Genomic DNA, 24,117 nt, shown 5'->3' on the forward strand with positions numbered 1-24,117 from the left:
AGCTGCCCTGTGAGACTGTAATACTCTGAAGTATTATCTGAAGTAAGACTGAAAACAATGATAATTGTGTCAGGCCTGCTTTGAAGATTTTTAGATAAGATACGATTAAATTAACGCACAAATAGCTCTCAAATACTCAATAAATTGTGTATATCTCTGCTTTCTGCCATTATTTTTGTTGCCACAAATTTCCGCCACTTGGTATTCACAAGCTGTCCCAAATGTTATTGAAAAGCCAAAAGGTCTTTTACACACGTAGATACTGAGTGGCAGATCTGATCTTGTTTGTTGTGCTCCACAGATGGGGTTTGATGGTCCACTCTCTGCACAGGAGCAGATGTACATCCTGTATGAAATCAAACTGCAGTGCTACCAGAATCTCTCCAACATTGACCCAGGGTCCACAGGTATAAAACGTGCACAGCAAGTTGAATAAAAATATGTACTCCACCATTCTGCACTTCATCTGAGTTTTGATCCATTGCTGTGGAAGCAATTCTATTTCAGTTGGTAATCTGGCAGAAGACTTCAGGACTTGGCCTTCTAAGTTTGACAGCTCTATGTTTTACTATGTCTAGTGTCTGTTATGTGCATTTCTTAGGAATACAATACATGTACAAAAGATGTATGCAAACAATTGCCCTGTTACTGTTGCTACACCGTGTTCTAATCTAGAGAGGCACATATGCCATAAAAAATATTGTTTTGTTAAACAATGACATTTCAGCCAGTTGTAGACTTGAGCTGACTTCTCATTTCTAGCTGTCAATTCAACCGACTGAAAAGGCAATTGTCACTGGCAGATTGGATTATTCCTAGCTAGCTAGCTAGCAAAATAAGCTAACATCAGCTCTATGAGCTGATTGAAACCCCTTTGCCATGTAGTTTACATAATTGTTCTCATTCTCAAATGCCATTTTTCCACTTTCAGTGTTACAAGAGTAAAGGCTTTTTGGATCAGGATCTTGTGTTTGGCAAACTTAAAGTCCCAGTCGGCAAGTCCGGCGGATCGAGGGCACTCTGTCAGATTTTGAATGTTTACAACTCTCACACTCCTCCCCCACGACCAGCGAGCTCCTTCCCCTCGACTTTGTGCCCTTTGAAATCCCTTAGATTACGCCACCTTTGAAACGTGGGTCCGATGATGACTCTGGTTTTATCACGGGCACCGTTGCATCTTTCTTTTTTTCCTTATTTTCCACCGGTGTTTTCTTTTCCTTGGTTGATTTGGACCTCCTCGTTTCGGTTTTTAACCGAGGAATTGGAAGATTGTTGCTACTTCCCTCCGCCTCCCCCCTCCCTGTGATAGTGGAACAACCCGAGGGGGGAGGGGCTCTGTGTGTGCAAGAACAAAGCCGTGTGCTGATTGGACAGGATGATCCGGGCGCTGTCAATTTTTGCAAAACAAACAACAGGCTCTACGTGCACGTACAGGCACGCTTTTTTTTCTAAAACTGGAGGATTTATGTTGTCCTATCGGAGCATAGTGTCGGCTTCAGTGAATATGATATAAAAAAAATTGCCGACTGGGACTTTAATGCTTATTCAAATCAGTAAAGAGTAGAAAGAGATGCTATCGTTAGCCTCGATGCTGATCGCATTTAGGATTGGCTGCAGCTGGCTGCAGAATACTGCGACGGTGGCCTTTATAGTGGAACCTGTAATTAATGAGACAAATGAGAGAAAAAATAATCCCAACTCACTCACTTAGGGGTATTTTCCTGTTATCTGGCAGCAGATTGCATCTTCAAAGGTATCGTTAGTGTGGTAATTTATATCGGACCCCCAGAGAGGCAGGAAGCTGGCTGGTGCAAGATAATAATAATAATAATAATAATAATAATAATAATAATAATAATAATAATAATAATACATTTTATTTGTAATGCACTTTCAAAAGGTAATCTCAAAGTGCTACAGAAACCAGAAACAAAATAAACAAAAGACTAAGAGAAAAATCAGACACGTTAAAATCAGCAATATAGATAAAACAGCTAAAGGAGGAGAATAAAATGCAGAGAGAGAATAAAAACATCTAGGGACGACCTAGGAAAGCCTGTCTGAACAAAAACGTTTTAAGCCCTTTTTTTAAAGGTGACCACAGACTGGGGTTGTCGTAGGTGTTCAGGGAGGGAGTTCCAGATGGGGGGGGCAGTGGAGAAGAAGGCTCGGTCTCCCATGGTGCGGAGTCGTTTGCGGGGCTGATAGAGAAGGTTGGTAGATAGTTGTCAGCGGGAACTCCACTAGGATTGCAACGATGGAAAAACTCAGATGTAGGCATTGTAGCAAGGCACACAGTAAAATCTGCACACAGAAAAGAAGAAAAACAATGTTCAATATCCAAGGCAACAAAGGCACAAGAAGTCATTCTAGAGACAACGTAGCAACTAGAATCTGACTCATTTGCGAAGCAACGCACCGAACTAGACAGAATGATGTGGCATTGTTGTGATGAGAAAACCAGGGCTGCGTTTCAATAACGGTTTGAGTCGCCCTCGCTCACTTGCCCTAAGCCCTTGCTATGACGTCACACGGAGGCCACTTGGAGGGCGGAGGGAAAGAGGGCGGAGGGGGAGTGAAAGGGGTAAATGGAACACACCTGCCCTCGTTCACTAACAGCCCAGATAATCATGAATCAACCACACGTTGTTGGAATAGCGCTATACTGCCTATTCCAAATTACACAGAATATGCGGAGACTCATTTCATTGAGACGAAGATGTATTCTGCGCTTGATGGCAATACGTCGGCTTATATACTTACACTTGTAAACGGTGGGCTCTGCCATAACTCTGCAACAGACAGTCTAACTGCACAATTTAAGAAAATGAATTAAATTTAATTCATTTTCTACTTTCTTCTTCTTCCTTGGTGGTGAATAGACAGCAGACAATGGTGTTTGAGGTTCATTATCGCCACCGCATGGACATATTTTTTAGTAGCGAGGGCAACTCAAAGGCTGCGTTTCACAGTTTGAGTCGCCCTCGCTCACTTGCCCTCAGCACTTGCCCTCGGGGGAATCCCCGCCGCCATCTTAAGGGCTGTTCCATTTCCCTGAACAGCTGAAGTGAACTCCGTGAGATTGACCCTTGAGGGCTGAGTGATCGAGTGAACAACGATGGCCACTTCAGAGCTGTATATCACCCACAATGCATTGCAGTGGTGCACGAAAAATATGTCCATGCGGTGGCGATAATGAACCTCAAACACCATTGTCTGCTGTCTATTCACCACCAAGGAAGAAGAAGAAAGTAGAATTCAATTTAATTCATTTTCTTAAATTGTGCAATTAGACTGTCTGTTGCGGAGTTATGGCAGAGCCCACCGTTTACAAGTGTAAGTATATAAGCCGATGTATTGCCATCAAGCGTAGAATACGTCTTCGTCTCAATTAAATGAGTCTCCGCATATTCTGTGTAATTTGGAATAGGCAGTATAGCGCTATTCCAACAACGTGTGGTTGATCCATGATTATCTGGGCTGTTAGTGAACGAGGGCAGGTGTGTTCCATTTACCTCTTTCACTCCCCCTCCGCCCTCTTTCCCTCCGCCCTCCAAGTAGCCTCCGTGTGACGTCATAGCAAGGGCTTAGGGCAAGTGAGCGAGGGCGACTCAAACCGTTATTGAAACGCAGCCAAGCTGTTATTGAAAAGCTGTATATCACCCACAATGCATTGCAGTGGTGCACGAAAAATATGTCCATGCGGTGGCGATAATGAACCTCAAACACCATTATCTGCTGTCTATTCACCACCAAGGAAGAAGAAGAAAGAAGAAAGTAGAAAATGAATTAAATTTAATTAATTTTCTTAAATTGTGCAATTAGACTGTCTGTTGCGGAGTTATGGCAGAGCCCACCGTTTACAAGTGTAAGTATATAAGCCGACGTATTGCCATCAAGCGTAGAATACGTCTTCGTCTCAATGAAATGAGTCTCTGCATAGTTTGTGTAATTTGGAATAGGCAGTATAGCGCTACTCCAACAACGTGTGGTTGATCCATGATTGTCTGGGCTGTTAGTGAACGAGGGCAGGTGTGTTCCATTTACCTCTTTCACTCCCCCTCCGCCCTCCTTCCCTCCGCCCTCCAAGTGGCCTCCGTGTGACGTCATAGCAAGGGCTGAGGGCAAGTGAGCGAGGGCGACTCAAACTGTTATTGAAACGCAGCCCAGGCCTTTATAGAGGAGATGATGATGATTGGGAACAGGTGTGCCTGCTTAATGCAGCGAGAGAAGCCAGCCACGCCTCCTGCCACACAAGTGCTTAGAAAACAAAAATGGAGGGGGAGAGATAAAAATGCAGAGCAAAACTCAACAGAATCCTAACAGCCATTTTCTTTATCCCCCAGGTTTGTACTGTTTGCCAGCACAGAGAAATCAAATTGCCATCACTCCAAAAAATGATTTATGTAGTTTTTCTTTGCGCTTGTTTTTATTTCTGTGTTTGGTCATTACAGTAGATAGATAGATAGATAGATAGATAGATAGATAGATAGATAGATAGATAGATAGATAGAATTACATTATTACTCCCAGACTGGGAAATTGACACCAGCAGTGGGTCAAACCATTCTGTGCAACATAACATCAATAGAAAACAAGATATATACAATGTGTATATATACAGTGCAAACTATACTATAAACAATAATCAACTACCTATGAATGTGAAAATAGAGTTCAGGGTTCTCTCTGTCAGGCAGCTGTAGCAGCCTGTTGGAGAAGGTGCTCTGCTGTCTGACTAGTGTGAGGTGGAGAGGGTTGTCAGGATTATCCATGATGGATAACCGTTTGTTCAGTGTCCTGTGTACAGCCGATCACAGAGCCATTATTATGGCAGTTTTCTTAACATAGTTCACAACTTAGTTTTCAAAGCCTAAAAAAAAGTTTGTTAAAAATACAGCTACACAAATAAATAAAAGAATCACAACAGGTAATTGGAATAAAACATTTCTCCTGCTTCTATGGAGCACAGAGCGTTCTGCCAGCACCAGAGGTCTTTAAAAGAGTCCAGGTCTCCTGCTGTTCTGTAGATGTTAAAATTGATGAGGAATCTGGATTTAATAAGACCTGTACAGACAGGGACCGGCTCGACATGGAGGTCTTCTGTTACCTTCCTCTTTCGGCTTATGTACACTGCCATCTTGGCCTGGCCTAAAACAAAGTTTAAAAGCTGGCTCTTTTGTTTTTGCTGGTGAGTGTATCTAAAACCATAAATAAAAACCTGCTTGTTAAAACCCTCTTTAAAACTGACAAAAACAGTTTATAAAAAGAGAAACAGTGCTGATAGATGATGACACTCATAAAAACAAAAACAACTCTTGCCACAGAATGGGCATGTGTCGTCTAGTTTCGTGTTTATTACTGAAAGGAAAGAGTTGACTGCTAAAATCCACTGCAGGTCCCTGTGTCTTTTGCACAGTGGAGGTTTATACAAAGACCTCCACTGAGGTCTGGATCTCGGGTCCAGACACAGGTAGCCCCTCCAGGGAGTGTCTGCCCGCTCATTTAGTTTTTTTCGATTCAGAGTTTTGACCATGAGTTTGTATAGAGCCGTCCCCGGGCCCCCTCCAGGGAGACCAGGTGTCCTGGCCCTAACAGGGGACCAGAGCAGTCTTTAAAATCCACAGCCAGGAAAATGCCAGGAAAGGGGTCTTCAGGTTTGGGGGAGATGAATCCTTCTGAAAAACCTGTTAAAAGCCGGATGCCATCTAGCTGCTGCTTCCAGTAGTCCAGGATTTTTCCTATGTTTCTGGTGGATGTTACTCCCAGTGTTTCCTTCAGCTTAGCAGGGTTGTCCAGTTGGAGCCCGACCAGCTTCACCACTTGGCCCAGTGTGGAGACTCCCGCAGTCTGCAGCAGTCTGGACAGGGTGGCCCCTGCCCAACTGGGATGGCTGATCTAGGTCCCATACAGGGCGGGCTCCTGCAGCAGCCAGTGCAGGGAGTCCCCCCGCTGCTTCAGCTCCCCGTTTATCATGTTCCAGACAATAAAAACACTTTTATAAAAACTAGGAAGCGAGAGTTCCATTACCGTGTTGCTTTTCATTAAGAACAAATAATATCTAGACCCAGGCTGTTAAAATGTTTCAGGATGCACTGCGATAGGGGTCTCCACAGAGTGTCCTTTGGCCCAGTCAGCATCTTTTGGAGAAACTGGAGGTGGAAGGCGGCGCCCCTGCTGGCCAGATGGACAAGGCCCTGCCCCCCTCCTCCTTGGGAGGGAACAGGGCACTCTGTGGTATCCAGTGCATCCTGTCCCAAAAGAAATCCACTAAAACCCGTTGTACCTCTTTTAGGAGAGAAACTGGTGGATCGACACAGGCCAGCCGGTGGATGAGACCAGGTTGTTCAGGATCAGGGTGCGACATCTGTAGGACATGTTTGGCAAATTCCATTTCCATCTACAGAGCGCCCCTTCACCTTGTCAACCACATTTTCCCTGTTCTTACTTTTATGGGTCTCAGAAAGACCCCTAGGTAGTTGAGTCCTTTCTTCTTTCTGACCAGGCCACTGGGCAGCTTGAGCCGATCTCCCAGCTCCTCCCCGACCATCAGAGCCTCGCTCTTCCAGTTCACCTTTGCAGAAGAAATAAAACCAAAGTCTTTTACACTTTCTTTTAAAATGTCAATGTCGCTTTGTGTGTTCACCATTACGATGAGGTCATCTGTGTCTGACAGACAGTTTAAAACGGCTATCACACTGGGGGAAGTACCATTAGTTAGTTTGTGAAGCAGGGGCTCGCCAGAGAGTACAACATGCCAGAGAGAGAGAGCAGCCCTGCCTCACCCCCCTCTGGATGCCAAAAGGAGCACTCAGCCTTACCTTAAGGATACTCGCATTATCACTATAGAGGACCCAGATTATGGCTATAAAGTCAGGGTTGGACCCCAGCGAGTCTGCCATAAATACTGGTGTTTAACCCTGTCAAAAGTCTTTTCCTGGTCTATGGAAATAAGACCAGTTTCTACAGCCAATGAACTGGAGAGGTCCAAAACATCTCGAATCAAAGTGACATTGTCACTGATGAGCCTGCGGGGCACACAGTAGGTCTGGCCAGGGTGGATGACAGACACCATCACCTCTCTCAGTCTCAGGGCCAGAGCTTTGGCCAGGATTTTATAATCTGTGCACTGCAGGGAGACCGGCCTCCATTTCTTCAGGTCTTGTAAGTCTCCCTTCTTTGGCAGCAGGGTGATGACGGCTCTCCTGCAGCTCAGAGGGAGTCTTCCATCCCGGAGACTTATGTTCATTACCTCGAGCTGGTCTGGTCTTATGATGGACCAGAAGGACTTGTAGAAATCGGCAGGAAAGGCCGTCCATCCCCGGTGCTCTGCCACTCTCCAAGCTGTTCACTGCAGAGAGTCCAGCAGGTTAACGATGGCCGACTGTTTGGATTTGAGGGAGTTCAAAAGCCCTCGATCTCCTGTAGAAGCTGCTAGAGCAGGGGTGCCCAACTCTGGTCCTGGAGGGCTACTGTTCTAACATTTTCAAACCTGTGACAAGCTTCAGCTGCTTGATAACAAGCACATCATTAGAATCAGGTGTGTAAGAATGCTCTTACAACAGGTCTGGCTCCTTTTGTGATCTCTAAAAACGTTTTTATTTCGGTCGGAGAGTATAGAGTCTGCTGCTCCTCCTGAGTCAGACAGAAGTCACCTGACTTGGCTGTTCTTTTTGTTTTGGATGTTGATTCTGGGCTTCCTGATTCAGATGTTTTTTTTGGGGGAAACTTTTAACAGATCAGACATGTCCTCATCCATCAGATCCACACACGTTGAAACATGTTCCTTTGTGTTTGTGTCAATAGTTTTGCTTTCTTTGCTTTCATCATTTTTATGCAACGGTACAACTTTTCCAGCCGACCACCAGACGGTCGCCATGGCGGTATGGCGACCGCCGGCGCCGCCACTGCGTTCACCGCCGCGACCGCTGGGGTGGCCTTGCAGCCCAAATACACCATTTTTATGGGTGAGACCAGCTGGCCTTTTCTTTAACTAGCACTTCGTTTTTAATGAACGGAGGAGCGTTGGAGATCGTTATCCTGGTAGCCGGACTAACCAGCGGGAGAACGAGGGTGAAGGTGTCCTGGATCACGACCCCGCTCTCCACCACCGCACTGACTTTTGTTGAGCTATCGAAGAAGATAACGATCGCTCCGTTCATTCAGGAGGCAGACCTCACGCTGCCGGACCCGACCACCTCTCCCACCGCTAGACCTGCCTCCTCCACCGAGCACCGGCAGCAGCTTCCACCACTGGCATGGTGCCAACCACACCCTCTGCTCGTCCTCCACCAGACACCACCACGCCAACACACAAAAACACTAAGACACACTACTAACTGTAAAGAAAACACGTACACATAAATACAGACAAAGAAAATTGAGAAAAAGTTCAAAGAAAATCACTCACACCACCAAAACTCACACACACACTCCGCCATTCTCACAGAGAGAGAGAGAGAGAGAGAGAGAGCGAGAGAGCATAATGCCTAAGATATCTGAATCATCTGTTTGAAATACAGCTTTCAAGTCTGAAAAAGTCAGTCGGAATGGCAGGTGGATGATTTGGAAAGTTCAACAGTGCCTTCCAGGGTTGACAAAGCTAGTTTAAATTGGGTTGAAGTAGAAGGGCAGGCATTGGCATCAGGTCCTCTGAGTTCAGTGTAAGTGCTGCTGCATCTCCAGTAATTTGTTGTACAAAGAATTTCTATTATAAAGAAATTTGTCACATTAGCACAGGATAAGTGAAGTCTGTATACTACTTGAATTTACCGACACTCACCCCAGATATGATTGAAGATATGAAGGCGTGCGTAACATCTGTATACTGTGCTGCTTTTTCTTACAACGCAGCCTGCAGAATTTTTAACTGGCAAAGAGGCAGGACAAGTGCGGTAGGGAAGAAAAAACATGTACGAACCCTGTGCAAATAGGGCTTAATATTGTGTTGTGATCAGGCAAACTCAACCAAGTTCAGATCATTTACATTTAAATCATCTACATAGAAACAATGGGAGAACACAAGGTCAAGTGTGTGTCCTTGCATGTGTTAGCTCTGTGATAACCTGCCTTCAACCTAATGTCAGCTGGGATCAGCTTCAGCCCTGAATAGGATATGTGGTTAGATGGTCAGATCATTGTTTTTGAATGTTGCATTTTGCAATATTTACAATCATGCAGTTAATTTGTGGTTAGAGCAGATCAGTCAGTGGAGGTGGAAATTTATGTTCAGGGTGTCCTTTTCATATCCCATAAGTGGCTCTTAAAGTTTCTGTTAACCATTCCTTTCTAGGAACATGTTCCTAGGATATCAGTGTAGAGTCAAGATTCAGTACATGCAATATATGCAAAATATTTAACTATGAGTTACCTTTTAGATATTCACCAGGAACAGTGTCTTACAATTAATATTTCACTTCCGGGCATACTATAAATGGACAGCAAGTGTTGTGAGCATTTATCTAAGTTTACAGTGCTAATTTCAGAGAAAATTGACATCTGTGAAGACTGATGAAGATGGAAATGCAAAATAAATTTTCAACATAGAATTTACCTGCATAACAGAAGCTACTATTTTTATTCTCTTGCATAATAGTACGAGCAGTAGTATCCATAGTCATTTATTTCGTTCCTACACATTTTCTGAAAAGAATGCACATAAAAATAGTCAATTAAATTAAATATGAGTAGTAGAAGTGATTTGATTGCCAACTGATCTGCTCACATCTGTTAGGTCAAATTAAAATAAAACAACACAAAAATGACCATTGACCATGTGACAGCCTGTTGACTTCCTCTTACTTTTACTCTTGTCGCTGTAGATGAGGTGTGCCCTCCAGACTGGGACGGTCTTATTTGTTGGCCCCATGGCTCCCCTGGGCTGGTTACGAAGGTCCCCTGCCCATCTTACATCTATGACTTCAACCACAGAGGTTAACCGTGCATTTGTACTTTTTTTTTTTTTAGATGTACCATGACCACCACCACCACTTAAAGTAAATTTAAATATAGAGATACATTCAGGCTGTTTCTGATGTTGACACAGTATTTTGTAATATCCGTATTTTTCTATGTGACTTACTTTAACGGTACCTGAGCTATTCAAAATCCACAATGCATTTCTACTGTACATTTTAAACCATTATCTGTTTTCAGACACTTATTTTTAATCATTTTGACTAATTAGAACTCTGCTGGTAGTGCTATGATGGGGATAACATGAGGTACCTGGACACCATGCACCATGCACCATGACTTTTTCAACATCAGATATTTCGTCCATCATTTTATGATGGCTCCATTCTATTCAAGTCTCCTGGTACACCATGAGCTAGCATGCACAATAGCAGGACCCTCAAGCAGCTAAATGGGATTGAGCCACCATTAATTTGACTATTTATACCTGTTTTCTTGCCAATATGTAATTTGTGAAGAAAAGGTCTATATAACTGATAAAGGCGTAATATGCCTCACCCTAACAGGTGCAACAAAGCTATCAAGGGATAAAGGTATGTGTCTTTACAGGACATGCTTACAGGAAGTGTGATATCAACAATTCCTGGGTGATTGTGGACCACTGGAACAAAACATGGACCAACTACTCAGAGTGCCTGCTCTTCCTCCAGCCTAATGATGAGGAAGGAAGGGTGAGTATGATTATAAATATTTAGGCAGCTACTGATTTGGTTAACTATAGGTAAAGTTATTATTCACACTAAAGGCATCATAAAACAAATGGCTCAGAGTCGTCATAGCAGACATCATACAATCTTGCCAAATTTGTGTGTGCAGTGTCTGAGTTGTGGCGAGGGACAGTTCTTTTAGTGATTAGTCAAACACACCATACAACACAACTAAAGCAATACAGGAAGTGTGTGAACTGGTAGTTCCGTTAGCTGCTGACCAAACACACCATACACTGAACCCCCCACTGTGGGTGCAGAGTAGCAGGTGGGGGTATCACCACTAGCAACCGGGGGTCGGTTATGAGTAGTGAGGAGCCAGAGCGCAGTCAATGTATAAAACAGACAATAAAAGGTGTTTTGAGAAAGTGTGAGACACCACAGGAGGTCTTTGAGCATGTTAGTTAGTTAGTTAGTTAGTTAGTTAGTTAGTTAGTTAGTTAGTTAGTTAGTTTCATTTATTGTCCACGGTGTGGAAATTTGTTTTTGGTCTCATAAAAACAACAAGCAGGACAACAACAACAACAACACTTACACACAGACATCTTCAGGGCAAAAAGCAGGACAGCAGTGGCAGTTACATTACAACACATCAACGGGGGAACATGGTGTTCAGTGCCCCAATTGCATTAGGAATAAAGGAATTTTAAAAAATGTTACGATTTGCCCGTGGCACTTTGTAACGTCTACGTCTAGAGGGAAGAAGTTCAAACTCCCTATTGAGTGGATGAGAGGGATCGTTTGCTATTTTGACAGCTTTTTTCCTAAGCACTTCCTCATACATACAACTTAATTGTTTCTGTCTTGTCCCTATTATTTTTGAGGCAAGGTTTACTATTCTCTGCAGCTTGCTTCTTCTTTTAATGTTTAGATTACCATACCACATTGCCATGTTAAAAGTTAGAATGCCCTCTATCAGGTTCTTATAAACTGTTTCCATAATGTGCTTACTCACTCTAAAGGAGTTGAGCTTGCGCAAAAGATGTAGACGTTGGTTACAGGTTTTAAAAATATAGTCTGTGTTTTCCCTGAAATTTAGGTTACAATCAATATATGTACCTAGATATTTGAACTTGTCTACTACCTCTACAATTTGTCCCCTAATTATAAGGGGCTGCAGGGTCCTTTTCATGAAAAACAAGTTCCTGTGTTTTTGTTACATTGATCTCTAAGGAACTTTCGTTGCACCACTTCTGGAGAGATAACACATGTGCTCTATATACTTCCTCTCCGACTATGTCCCCCTTCTTTAATAAGGCAACCAGGGCCATATCATCCGCATACTTAAACAAACGAAACTTTTCCAGATCTAATTGGAATTTGTTTGTGTATATGGAAAAAAGTAATGGGGATAAAAATGCAGGAATAAATGATGAGCATCCTAGATGTAATGTGGTTTACTGTTGCATAGTATGAGATTCACACAGAGGTGCACACTCACGCTTACTGTTAAATTATAATAATCATTGATGCAGTTTTAACTTAACTTGTAGCTGTATTGTGTTTGCTTACAAAATATGAATCTCCTTGGCAATATATACACTGTTAGAAATTTTCCTGTAAAAAAACAGTAAAGAACTGGCAGCTGGGTTGCCATTATGTTACTGTAAAATTAACATATTTTTGCTGTCACTGAAAGTTACAGCTTTAAACTGTAAATTAAAAAACAGTGTGAACTGTAAAAAAACATTAATGAACTGGCAGCTGGGTTGCCATTATGTTTCTGTAAAATCTACATATTTTTACTGTTACTCAATTTACAGTTTTGTCCTGTAAATGAAAAATACAGTGTAAACTGATATTTAAAATTACTTTCACTGTATCTTACAATTAAATGACTATTTCGTTTGTATTATTTATAAGTTTCAATAATCTATTAAAAAAATATGATTGCACACATTTAAAGGCACTTTTGTTAAGAAAAACATGTTACATGTGACTGACTTTAGGTTTCACAAAATCTCTGTTTGAACCTGGCCACAAGCACGGAAGGCAAAGCATAATAAATGAACCTACTGATATTTCAATCCTGTGATTAAAATGTAAGAGAAAAAGCAGCTTCTTATTGCACTTTACTTTTATTTGAATGTAAAGATTACATGTAAAAACTTCACATGCTGAACAAATTGCATGTTAAAAACAGTATTACATGTTAAAATTACATGTTAAAAACAGTAGTACGAACATATATATATTAACAGTATTACGAACATATACAATACTGTTAGTGTGGAAGTCCAAGAACATCGGCAGGAGAGTTACGGCTCACTCGAAGACTAAAGGTTTCTCAATCCAGCCTGCAAGTAACCGCGTGTGTGTGTGTGTGTGTGTGTGTGTGTGCGTGTGTGTGTGTGTGGGTGTGGGTGTGTGTGTTTGCCTGTGTGTGTCTGTGTGTGTGTGTGAGAGAGAGCGAGAGAGAGAGAGAGAGAGAGAGAGAGAGAGAGAGAGAGAGAGAGAATCAGCTCTAAAATAACTTATATTCGCAACTTCTTGCATACAAAATTAATTAATACACTTTGCTGACACTTTAACGGTAAAGTGCTGTATAATAGGAATACATTAGAGAATACAGTAAATGAGCTGAAATTTCACAGATTTTCTGTAATATTAACAGTAAAGCACTGTTTATTAAAAACACCTTACTACTGTAAATTATTTACAGTGTATACACACACACTAGACAGTATATACACGTTCAAATATTCACTATTTTTAAATTGATTCAACTTCACCCTTTTATGTTCAACCCATTGATCAAAGAAACTATATTGCCTGGAAGACTATCTGTATTCTGCTCAGTGAAACAACTATATAAAAGCCATCTTTTGTTCAGTATCGCCTAAATCTTCAGGCTCCAGAAGTCTAACTGATGCTTGAAAATACAGCGTTATCTTCACCAGACAAAAAGGCATTTTGTTTGAATTGCTGATGTTGTCACTTTGGAAGCTGTCAGGGATTAAGGATTCAAGACTGACATACATACATACATGCTAAAACTTAATTAATCTACCCTTTTTTGTTTTAATTCACTTTAGACTGATTTGGTAGATGCTCCGGGTATGCCTTACTGGTCAACTCTTGATATGTGACTATGTGCAGGGCAGGCTATTTATATAATATTCTTTATCTTCTCCTGTCAAAAGGCAAATACATAATAATTAAATCCCTGGCATTCTACACCTTTAAGAGTGGACTGAATTGCAAATATTTCTCTCTATGTTGACAGCGAGACTTCTTTGAGAGGCTATATGTCATGTATACCATTGGCTATGCTGTGTCCTTCAGCTCTCTGCTGGTAGCCATCTTCATCATTGGATATTTCAGGTAAAAACACATATTTTCTAATGTTTAAATAATGTGCTTTTTAAATTGACTGCATGAGTTGCTGCTCTACTGTGTCTGCTCTGTCCCATTCTAACTTTTATTCTGAAAAGTCTTTTGTAGGAGCCCAAATGCTGTTTTCTTGTTGAGAATAATAATATATAATTATAGTGGATGGATGTATTTTTGTTTATGCAGATTGCACCTTTAACCCTAGAACACTATCGCTCAAATTCGAAACACCATCACTAACGCCGAGTGATTTTTACCCGAGATAATACACCCAATAAAAAGCATTGTCATCAAAATAAATAAAAATATGACCATACATGACAAATTTGAGTAGTGTTCTTTTATTTTGAACTGTGTCATATCTAACAAAATGAAAGAAAATTATTTCGAATGGGTAAAAAAGGTCAGCTGATTAAAATAACCTCATCATAATATGAATGCTCTTGGAGATCACCACTTTGTGATAGTTATTCATAACCACTGCACTTAATAAAGACAACATGCAATTCCAGAACCACTCTTACTTACCTTATTCCTTACATGCAATTGGTACACACAGATAGTAAACTACTTTACCTTCTATCACTATTGCTGGGTTAAAATCAGCCAAACATGTGCCTGAAGGAAAAAGTGTGTTTTGGATTAGGAAAACACCCATGCCATCAAAGATGTCAAAGAGAATGCTGAAGCTACCCAGAGACCCATGACACTCAGATAAACGCAGCATAATGAAAACCACCCGGCAATAGTGTTCTAGGGTTAATGCGTCATTCTCTCGCAAGTGTTTTGTAGGTGTAATTTAATTTGTGGTCAGTCAAGAAAAGCGGGGATTGGAGCTATCGTTTTTTGACCTCTCCAACTCTCTGTCCCTTTCTCGCTCATTACGTGTATAGGACGCGATATGTATTTAATTTTGTGACAATTTATTTGTATTGTATTTTTCCTGCATTTTTGGAAGAAAACATTTGAAGTTTATCTAGAGCATGGTGTACTGCCTAACAACTAAACTTTTCAGGTTGTCCAATTTTTAAAGTCTCTCGACTTTTATAGATTGTAATATTTATTGTGACGTCTGTTCCATTTCCTTCTTTTCAGTCCCTATTTTCTGCCCTCACTGTCAAAATTTAATTCAACCTTATTGTCATTCTTACACATGCTGAAGTACATAGCAGACCAGAATTTCATTGTATCCGGCTCACAATGTAATAAAAAAATGCTAAAAAGAGTTAAAATATTACGTATATTATGGTATAATGGTATACTGTACACAAACCATGCATTTACTGCAGGCACTGTTAGAGTGACCATGGACTAGAACTAGAAAGGTGCACTCCGCCAGGTGTTTCTGTGATGACCACTTCTGTATGTGATTGAACGAATACAACCCACAGTTGGCCAACGCGCCAGACACCAATGACCCGGAAGGTGTCGGCGCGTTGGTATTGCAGGCAATTTATGAATAAGGGTACAGACTTTGAGTTTTCTCAGAGACTCTCAATTAACATTCACTTTTGAATTAACTGTTTTAATTAACCAAAATCACCTTATTTGAGGAGGCTTGGAACTTATTTATTTAAGCACTAATCGTTGTAACTGCTGCTGCATGTGCTAAGTGTCAGGTGGAAGAATGTGGAGCAAAAGTTTTCTTTAATTTAATGCTTAATACTTAAACTTCACTGGCATGTCTCTATTTTTTCAAGTGTAACCAGTTAATTAATGCATGTGTGATTGACAGGACACAGCAAAGGCAACATTGAGGTGGGAGCAGTGGCCCAGTGTGATTGCTCAGAATTGCCCATAGGCATCAAGAAAACTTTACTGCTTTCATTGCACAGGCGTGGCTAGGAACAAAATACATCTGGATTTTAAAGGAAATAGACAGTGTGGTTAAAGACTTAGGCATTTCTAATCTGTTTGAATTCACATTTTTTTCTGTTATTTACCTTTTAGAATGAAATGTGAGGCCCATATACAATTTTACCACTTTTAATATACATAACTGGTTCACAAAGTAATACCGGTAGATCAATTAACATACTTTTTATGAAAGAATATTAAAGTAAAAGTGCACATTTTCAAACTAAAAACCTTTAAATGTAAAGAAGGCACCTTTAAATGTAAAGAAGGCATTACTGAAGACCATATCTCTTAAAAAAACAACAGCTTTCTTGGTGAAAATACTGATCTTTTTTACTATATTTTATATTGTGTAGATATTATATTTATACTCCAGGATTAATATGAAATGTTATAGTAGATGTTATCATCCCATTAGAACCTTAACAACTTTTTGGTAATCCCTTTCTACCTGAAACTGCTGTTGCCTACTGAGTTGAAGTGGCCCCATTTACAGATTAGGAGACTGAAAGAAATAGACTGTGAGGAGGTCAGCGAACAAAGCATTTCCTATAATAAATACAATTATACATATCTTAAACAAGTCCTTATAAACAACTCCCATGTGTTGCCACAGCCTGAGTAGCAAGTGTGGGCTGCAGTGAAGGGCTATTGAAGCAATATTAACCTTTGGGGCCACAACAGTGTGGCACATTTCTTTTAAAGCTCCAACCTTATTTCAAGGCAATCCATTATAGTGGTCTCTGTCTCAGAATGAATTATGGGTACACAATGTGAAAAAGAAACACTCCTGTTTTAAATGAGAGCATTTAGAGGAGGAGGTTGCAGGATTCCATTAGGACAAATGGAAGTACAAAGTGATTTTAGTCAACAGCTACTAATCTCAGACAGAACTCACTGAAGGTGAACAGAGCTGCATGTTTAAGGAAAAGTTCAGAGCACATATTCTGAATGAGCTGAAGCTCAGGATGTATTTCAACAAGCAAATACCTTAAAGGTCCCATATTATGAAAAACAGGTTTTCTCTGGTCTCTACACCTATAAACTGGTCCTCCCTGAACCTGTCAACTCCCAGAATGAGGAAAACAAGCTACTCCTGCATGGTCTCTGCAGCCCACCCACTGGTAAAACAGCGCTTCTACAGGCTGTTCAGATTCAGCTCCTGTTGCTATATAATGAAAGGAGTCATTTGCATAGACTGAACTCCTCTGTGCAATGATAGTAGATATCTGAGAGGGGGCATCTCGCAACACAGCGGGGAGAGGACAGCTTGACTAACTGGCTGTGGCCCTATGTGATCCGGCTGGTGCTCCGTGAATAAATCCCGGTGCGGGTGAAGCTGGAGACAATCCGCACTCTGGTGCGCCTTCACTGCTGCCTCCGGTCAGACGGAACACGGGGACGCGTGTCCGACAGAGCGGCGTGCACGACGATCCGGGTCTGGTCTCTTGCGTTTCATTTTTAATGACAATGTGCCGGCTATGGTTCGTGTTAGCTTGTATGTGTGTACTAACTACTTCACATAGGACTGCTTCAGTAACGAGGGTCAGTACAAAGCTGGCTTTGCCTCGACACTGTCCAAACCATACGGGACCCAGCAACTTCACCTGAGCCACATAGGCGAGTCATAGTGATACATCCACCATAAACATTGGCACATGCTGCTGCTAGCCTCTCCTTCTCTCTAAATAGGCATTGAAAGATGGAGCTCATTAGCATTTAAAGGTGCAGGCACAGAAACAACCTGTTCTCAGGAGAGCTCAACTCAAGAGGCAACTTTTAGACAGCTAAAATTCAGGACCACAGATGGGTTTGGGGCAATGCATATCGAAAACAGTGTTGGACCTCTGACAGCTGTGTGAAATTGATGAAAAACAGTATAATATGGGATCTTTAAATCTGCTTTCACATTGTAAAGCAGCTTGTGAACTTTTGATTTAGGCTCTTGATCAGCCTCTCTCAGCTCTTTTCTGCTCTCTCTGTTATTGCCTCTCTTTAAATATACTGCCACTGGAAATAATATGCATCATAATATGCATCACCCAATATCATACCTAATTAAGCATCCAATAACCTGAGCAAACCACATTCAGCCATTTGCGTAGGTTAGTGCTGAGCAATTATGGGGTGTCTAATGCAACATGATGAGATCAGCCATAATAGACCATGGTTTACCAAAAGTTTCCATGGGAATTAATGCTTGAAATTATACAGAAAATTATATCTCTTAATACACATTTGAAAGGTTCCGGCAAACAATTACAGCCCTTGTAACACAAAAAATAGCTGCCAGGAGGTGCCCTTGCAATAATGAACTGATACTTGAGAGCTTAAAGAGAGTGAAAAAATAACATGACTGAATATGGTGACATCCTAATTCAGAGAATGAGAGGTTGTGCAGAAACACACTGTTGAAGTGCCAGAGGCATTTAAAACGAAATTAGAATAATAAGAATGACAATATACTCTAGATGTGCAGCTCAGCTAAACTGCAACTGCCATCCTCCAGTCCATCCGTTACAACAACACCTCGTTGGGTGTTACCTCTGCAAAACACATGGTTCATGCTGCTTTCACTTGTGACTTGAAATTTCTAGCTTGTGAATGTCCAACCAAAAATGTGCTTGCTATGGCACATTGGGAGAAAGAGAACATTTCCAATTTAGTTATAAAATAAACTGATGCTAGGATGTGGCCTCTTGGCCAGCTTCTAATTAGGCGTCCATTGTCCTGACCACTGGCGTAGCCAGAAAAAAGACATTGGGTGTGCACCAGCAAATACTGGGTGTGCCAAATTTATTTTCAACAGTGTTACACCTCCACAAACATTCAAAAGAATGTATCTCTCTCGAATACAACATTAATAACACAAAAAATACCCACACGTTGTGTGCTTCTATCAGTAATAGTCAACAGTAGTTCACATCAGGTCTAAACATTCACATATGTGACATGCTCTCAAAGAAATCAATAACAAGGTAATAGAAAAAGCACACTTTGGGCCCTATTTTCGTGGCGCAGCGCAGGGTGGCGGAGCCGGCGCAATGCAAGTTTCGACCCGCGCAGCCTTGCGCACGGTCAGTTTGGCAGTTTGGTGGATTGCCTGCGCCAAGATGGGTCTGGCGGCGCAGCAGGGGGAGGCGTCACAGATTCAGCTTGGCGTAGCGGAAGTTTCGTGGCAAAAAGCCTCGCTGAGACTGCGCTGAAAGCTCGCCAGCTCCAACCTGGTCTACTTTTGGCGCAAGGCGCAAGGCGTAAATAAAGTCCATTCATTCAATGCGAATCACAGCTGGCGGAGTGGAAGTTTGGCTGACGCCGCGCAGTGCGTACACGTCACCGAGACCTCACAGGCAGGTTTCCACAGTTCCAGGCACATTTAAATGCAATAAATAATCACAACAAACACTATTTAATGCAACTAATTGAATCAACACGTGAATTTATATCTATATAGATTGTCCCGTCACATCTGACGTCAGATCAAAGGCGGATGGCACGCGTAACGGAAACTCAGCCTCTTGGACAAAAACATCTCCCTCGCTCTCTCCTGTTTTTTATAATATGGGCATTGTTATTATTATGATACGCGCGCACAGCGCGTGATGAGCGTGGTGGGAGCGGCGGCGCTGCTTCTGTCATCGGGTTGTCAAGTGACGGATCTTACACTGAACCTCCCCTAACGCATTAAAGGAGAGGAGAGGAGCTCATTTGATTGGTGAAGATCTGAATCGGCTGTATTAATCCCAGTCCACGCCTCGTCTCCTCCTCGTCTCCCACTCACGCCTTCTTCTCCTCCCTCTTTCCCACTTGCGCCGGTGGGCGAGATGGGAGGTGTGCCTGCGCGAGCCTGCGCGGTGCACGAAACTTGCAAAGTCCAGGCGGACACACCCCGTCGGCGCGGCGCAGGTGCGCTGAAAGCTGACTGCGCCTGGTCTACGAAACTAGGGCCCTTTGTGTTCTCAAAAAATTAAACACCACAAAAACATGCACACAGACACAGTGCCCAATGAGATGAACATAGTGAAATATGACACACTCATGCACGTACTCGTGCGCTCTCAGCCATAACGTATCCACATTACGCATGATCAACAAAGCTATTTAACCATCTGAACACAACTATTGGGCTTATCAGGAGTAAAGGACACAACGATATTGCTGCTTACCTGTGCGCACTGCGCAGCTCTCAATTTAAAGGGCAAGACGGCGTAGCTTGGCCTTGAACGCATTTATTATTTCATCAGAGTCCAGTTTCTCCGCGAGCTCTTTTTCAAACATGAGCAGCGAGATGCTATTCAGTCTCTCTGTGAGCATTGCTCTGCTGGTGGATTTAATCCGGTTTACAACTGAAAACAGGCGACTCGCAACACATCGTCTGACGGCAATTTTTGGGGTGTGCCAGCTGCCTCTGTGGGTGGCACCGGCACACCCTGGCACACCCGTGGCTACGCCATTGGTCCTGACAGACCCGGCTGCAGGAAAAAATTTAGGGGGGTGCATTACATTTTTTCAGGGGGGCAAAGTTTTTCAACCTACATTTTATTTGCTTCAGGCAGAACAATGGCTTCGTGACCACTGCTACAGTGCGGAGAAGTCATTTTCCTCTTACTGAAAAGGGGCAGTTCATCCCAAAATCTAAAAAACAAACAAAATAGTGTAGCGCTGTGTCCATTTATGCAACTCAAGCATTTATTAAAGAAGACCGGCAACAAGGGTTGTGGCATGCAGATAGCACCATACAGCTTCACTTCTACTGGAAACAGAAGCACTGATGTCAACCTGAACACTGAACTCATACTGGGAGCGGTAGCTACAGCAGCTAGGGAGCTACCTCTCCTAGCATGAATGTTTACTCCAGTGTTAGGGTTGACTTCGGTGCTGACGTTTCCAGCAGAAGTGAATATCGCTGCTTCCAGCTCGCTCCCGTTCGCGTCCTCACTTCTTGTCCGCATATTTTTTGGGGAAAAATACGGACATCCATGCCGAACACCACGGCTAAATAACTTGTTGTTAAGTCAGTGACCCACCCCCCCAACACCTGTAATTGGCCAGCTAGTTGCCTTGGTTCGTTGGTTGGATTGGTTGGATTGGTTGAATTGTCGACAAACCGAGATAGGAATAGTAGAGAGTTGGCCACTCCGAGGTAAAAAACAAAACCCAAATCATTTAAACAGCTTCCAGCCCAGGGCGGGCACGGCTGACTCTGTGAGCGGGCACGGCCCGCCAATGCCCGCCCATGCCGCCGGGACTGTGTCCTGATCACGCAAGAACTGAATGTTGGCTACTGCCCATGGTCAAACCCCAGCCTCTGCTGCCAATTAATTTTTTTTAGGTAAGCTTTACTCAAACACAATTAGTTAATTGTTTTCTTCGACGAGCAGTCAACCGTGACCTTTAAAACATTTGTAAACTGTTTTATTTTTGATAACTAAGTAAATTTAACCGCAGAGGCAGATGCATAGGGAGGTACTCCCTTGGCAGTGAAAGCAATTCAAGTATAGCCTTTTGTTAAACAGGTGTTTTTGTCTAGAGTATAGTAATTGGAAGACACTCTGGGGGGAAAGGGAATGGTAACTGAAAACTGGAATGCTACTGTCTGTGATCAGTGCTGATTTTATGAGTCACAAGAACAAAATACTTTTCTTTTTTCTTCCATCTCTGCTGAGCTGTACCTGAAGGCTAGCTTTGGACCACAATCAAGATGTATTTATTCTCTAACACACTCATCGGCTTCAGGAGCTGAAATAAAAGGGATTTATCTACAGAAATGTCTTCAGGGTTTGGATTGCATCATATTGTAAATCATATGTGTTTGTTATGAATTTATAACATTGAATACTGTTTGTATTCATGGCAGGCGTCTCCACTGCACCAGAAACTACATCCACATGCACCTGTTTGTTTCCTTCATGTTACGGGCAGTCAGCATCTTTGTGAAGGACAAAGTGGTTCATTCCAGTGCTGGATTGCAGGACTTTGATTTTGCCCTGTTGGACAACTTAAAGGCAGTTAGCATGGCACCACTGGACAAGTCTCAGTATGTAAGTAGCAGGTCTACTTGTTTTCTTCGAGTCTTTTCTAACCTTTGCGGTCATGAGGTTTAGATATTGCCCGAAATAATGAGCTCGCAGGTACAAGTAGCTGAAATTAGCTTCTTCCCTGACAATGCTCTGCCTTAAAGCTCTGGTCTACAATTTGAAAGATTTGTCAATTGAGCCAAAAAAGGCATCCTGCCTGAGTTCATACCTTTACCCGGAGGGGGATGTTCCCATTCATTGTCTATGTAAGAAGCCGTGCAATGCCTTCGCGTCGCGGCGAGTTTCGAGGGGCGCCGCCTCCCAAAAGCTCTCAAAAATCTTTTAAACTGACCATTGTCGATCTAATATAGAGACAGATTCAGCAACTGCAACTGTTATGCGCCTCAGAATCCGATGACCCTACTCTGTCATTTTACGTGGTCTACCACTTCTTGGCTGAGTTGCTGTCGTTCCCAATCGCTTCCACTTTGTTATAATCCCACTGACAGTTGACTGTGGAATATTAAGGAGTGAGGATCACTCATACAGACACTGATGCACCTGATGACAATTATGTTTTTCCCTCCCCTGTTGTTGCACATAAACAATCAGTTTCAACCAGCAGCCAATGATTAACAAAAAAAATTAATGAGCAATAGGGCTAAGCAGCGTTAGCACTAATACAAATTATAATACTAAACAAAATGAAAATGAATAAACGTAAGAGAACTAAGCTAAATTATATTAATTTGCAGTCAAATGCTGCATCTTAGCAAAAAATAAACTAAATAGACGAAGCAAGCCGGAAAGTGCAATATATGGTGCAAGAAAACTCTCCGTGGTAAAAAAATACTCACTCTGCTGGTCAATGCTATTCAATCACTGAGCCTGTGCCTGCACAGGCTCAGTGATTGAATAGCGTTGATCTTCTCACAAAACAAAACAGACTTATTTTCAAATAATAATGCCAAGAGTTCAGACAAAGAAGCAAAGCTGATTCCTTGAAAGGCAAAACAGGGTTTCAAAAAAGAGACACAAAAGAGTCCCAACTAAATGAAAATCCCAACTAAAAAACAGCAGTGTCCTCCGTGGCCGGAGCGCGTCACCGCCACTCAAAAGGTGCTTGACACCACTCAGGAGCCAATCAGGCCTTCGTGATTACCTCTGGGGAGAGGAGAAAAGCCAATGTCCAGGTCCTGCTCATCGGCATTTACGCACACATTAACCCAAGCTGGGATGAGCTTATAGGGGAGAGGTCCAGCCAAAGCCATTCGGAAGCAGGATACCAGGTGAGAGAGAGAGAGAGAGAGAGAGAGAGAGAGTGATGTCACACAATCAAAAAAAGAAAGAGATGAGACAAACAGATGTAATTTAGTTCTGCTACATTCAGAAATATAAGCTATTGCAAAGTGACATATAAAACGTGACTAAATTACAGCCTATGTTCGTGCAACGGTGCATGTCTTATGTGAATTCCTCATATTGGTCAGAATATTAGTTGTGGATGAAGAAGAAGATACATGTATTCATTTATTATCATGATTCTGAAAATCATTGATTCATTTATTTTACATAAACTTTGTATTAACAGTTTCAGTTCCTCATTGTTGCGCAGCTATATAAGACAAGGTGTGATTATCATGTTCTCTATTAGGGCCCCTGTAGTGTGAGAAGAGTAAGTACTGTGATCACAATAATATTTCAACACACAGGCACACAAAGAGACAGGTAAAAATAGAAGGTGATAAAAGTGTTCATGTTTTGTTATCAGATTGGCTGCAAAGTGACAGTGCTGCTCTTCATCTATTTTCTGGCCACCAACTACTACTGGATCCTGGTAGAAGGCCTCTACCTCCACAGTCTCATCTTCATGGCCTTCCGATCAGACTCCAGATACCTCTGGGGCTTCACCCTCATCGGATGGGGTAAGCAGGAACAATTGTAAATTGTTTTAACGCACTTAACACCAATGACATGATGCGGCACCACTTAAGGAGCCCTTCGAAACACTCAGCCAGTAAATAAGGAATGCACATTAATATTGCTTGACAGAAATAACGACATTAATGTGTTCTGTGCTCTCTCTACATCCCAATCGACAACAATATATACATATATAAGTCAGCATGTAACAGGAAATGAAATGTGACCTAGACCATGAATCAGGTCAACAAAGTATGTGATCATTTGGACAGCATTGTGTCCATTCTTTTTTTATTTTTTTATTT

The 24,117-nt window shown here is 42.1% G+C and overlaps 1 protein-coding gene across 1 annotated transcript in view; it reads left to right on the forward strand.

Moving 5' to 3' along the window:
- Window positions 1-301: 301 nt before the first annotated feature.
- The window catches only part of pth2ra (parathyroid hormone 2 receptor a), a gene marked incomplete at both ends in the record, with an annotated part of 80,263 nt that continues 56,447 nt past the window's right edge, over window positions 302-24,117 (forward strand). Inside the window, 6 exons of the mRNA XM_084023118.1 lie at window positions 302-407; window positions 9,822-9,932; window positions 10,525-10,646; window positions 13,909-14,006; window positions 21,730-21,913; window positions 23,661-23,814. Coding sequence (XP_083879244.1) covers window positions 302-407; window positions 9,822-9,932; window positions 10,525-10,646; window positions 13,909-14,006; window positions 21,730-21,913; window positions 23,661-23,814 — 775 coding nt within the window. The remainder of the gene's footprint in view (window positions 408-9,821; window positions 9,933-10,524; window positions 10,647-13,908; window positions 14,007-21,729; window positions 21,914-23,660; window positions 23,815-24,117) is intronic.

The sequence above is a fragment of the Eutrigla gurnardus genome (assembly GCF_963514095.1).
Source record: "Eutrigla gurnardus genome assembly, chromosome: 12".
Classification (NCBI taxonomy): domain Eukaryota; kingdom Metazoa; phylum Chordata; class Actinopteri; order Perciformes; family Triglidae; genus Eutrigla; species Eutrigla gurnardus.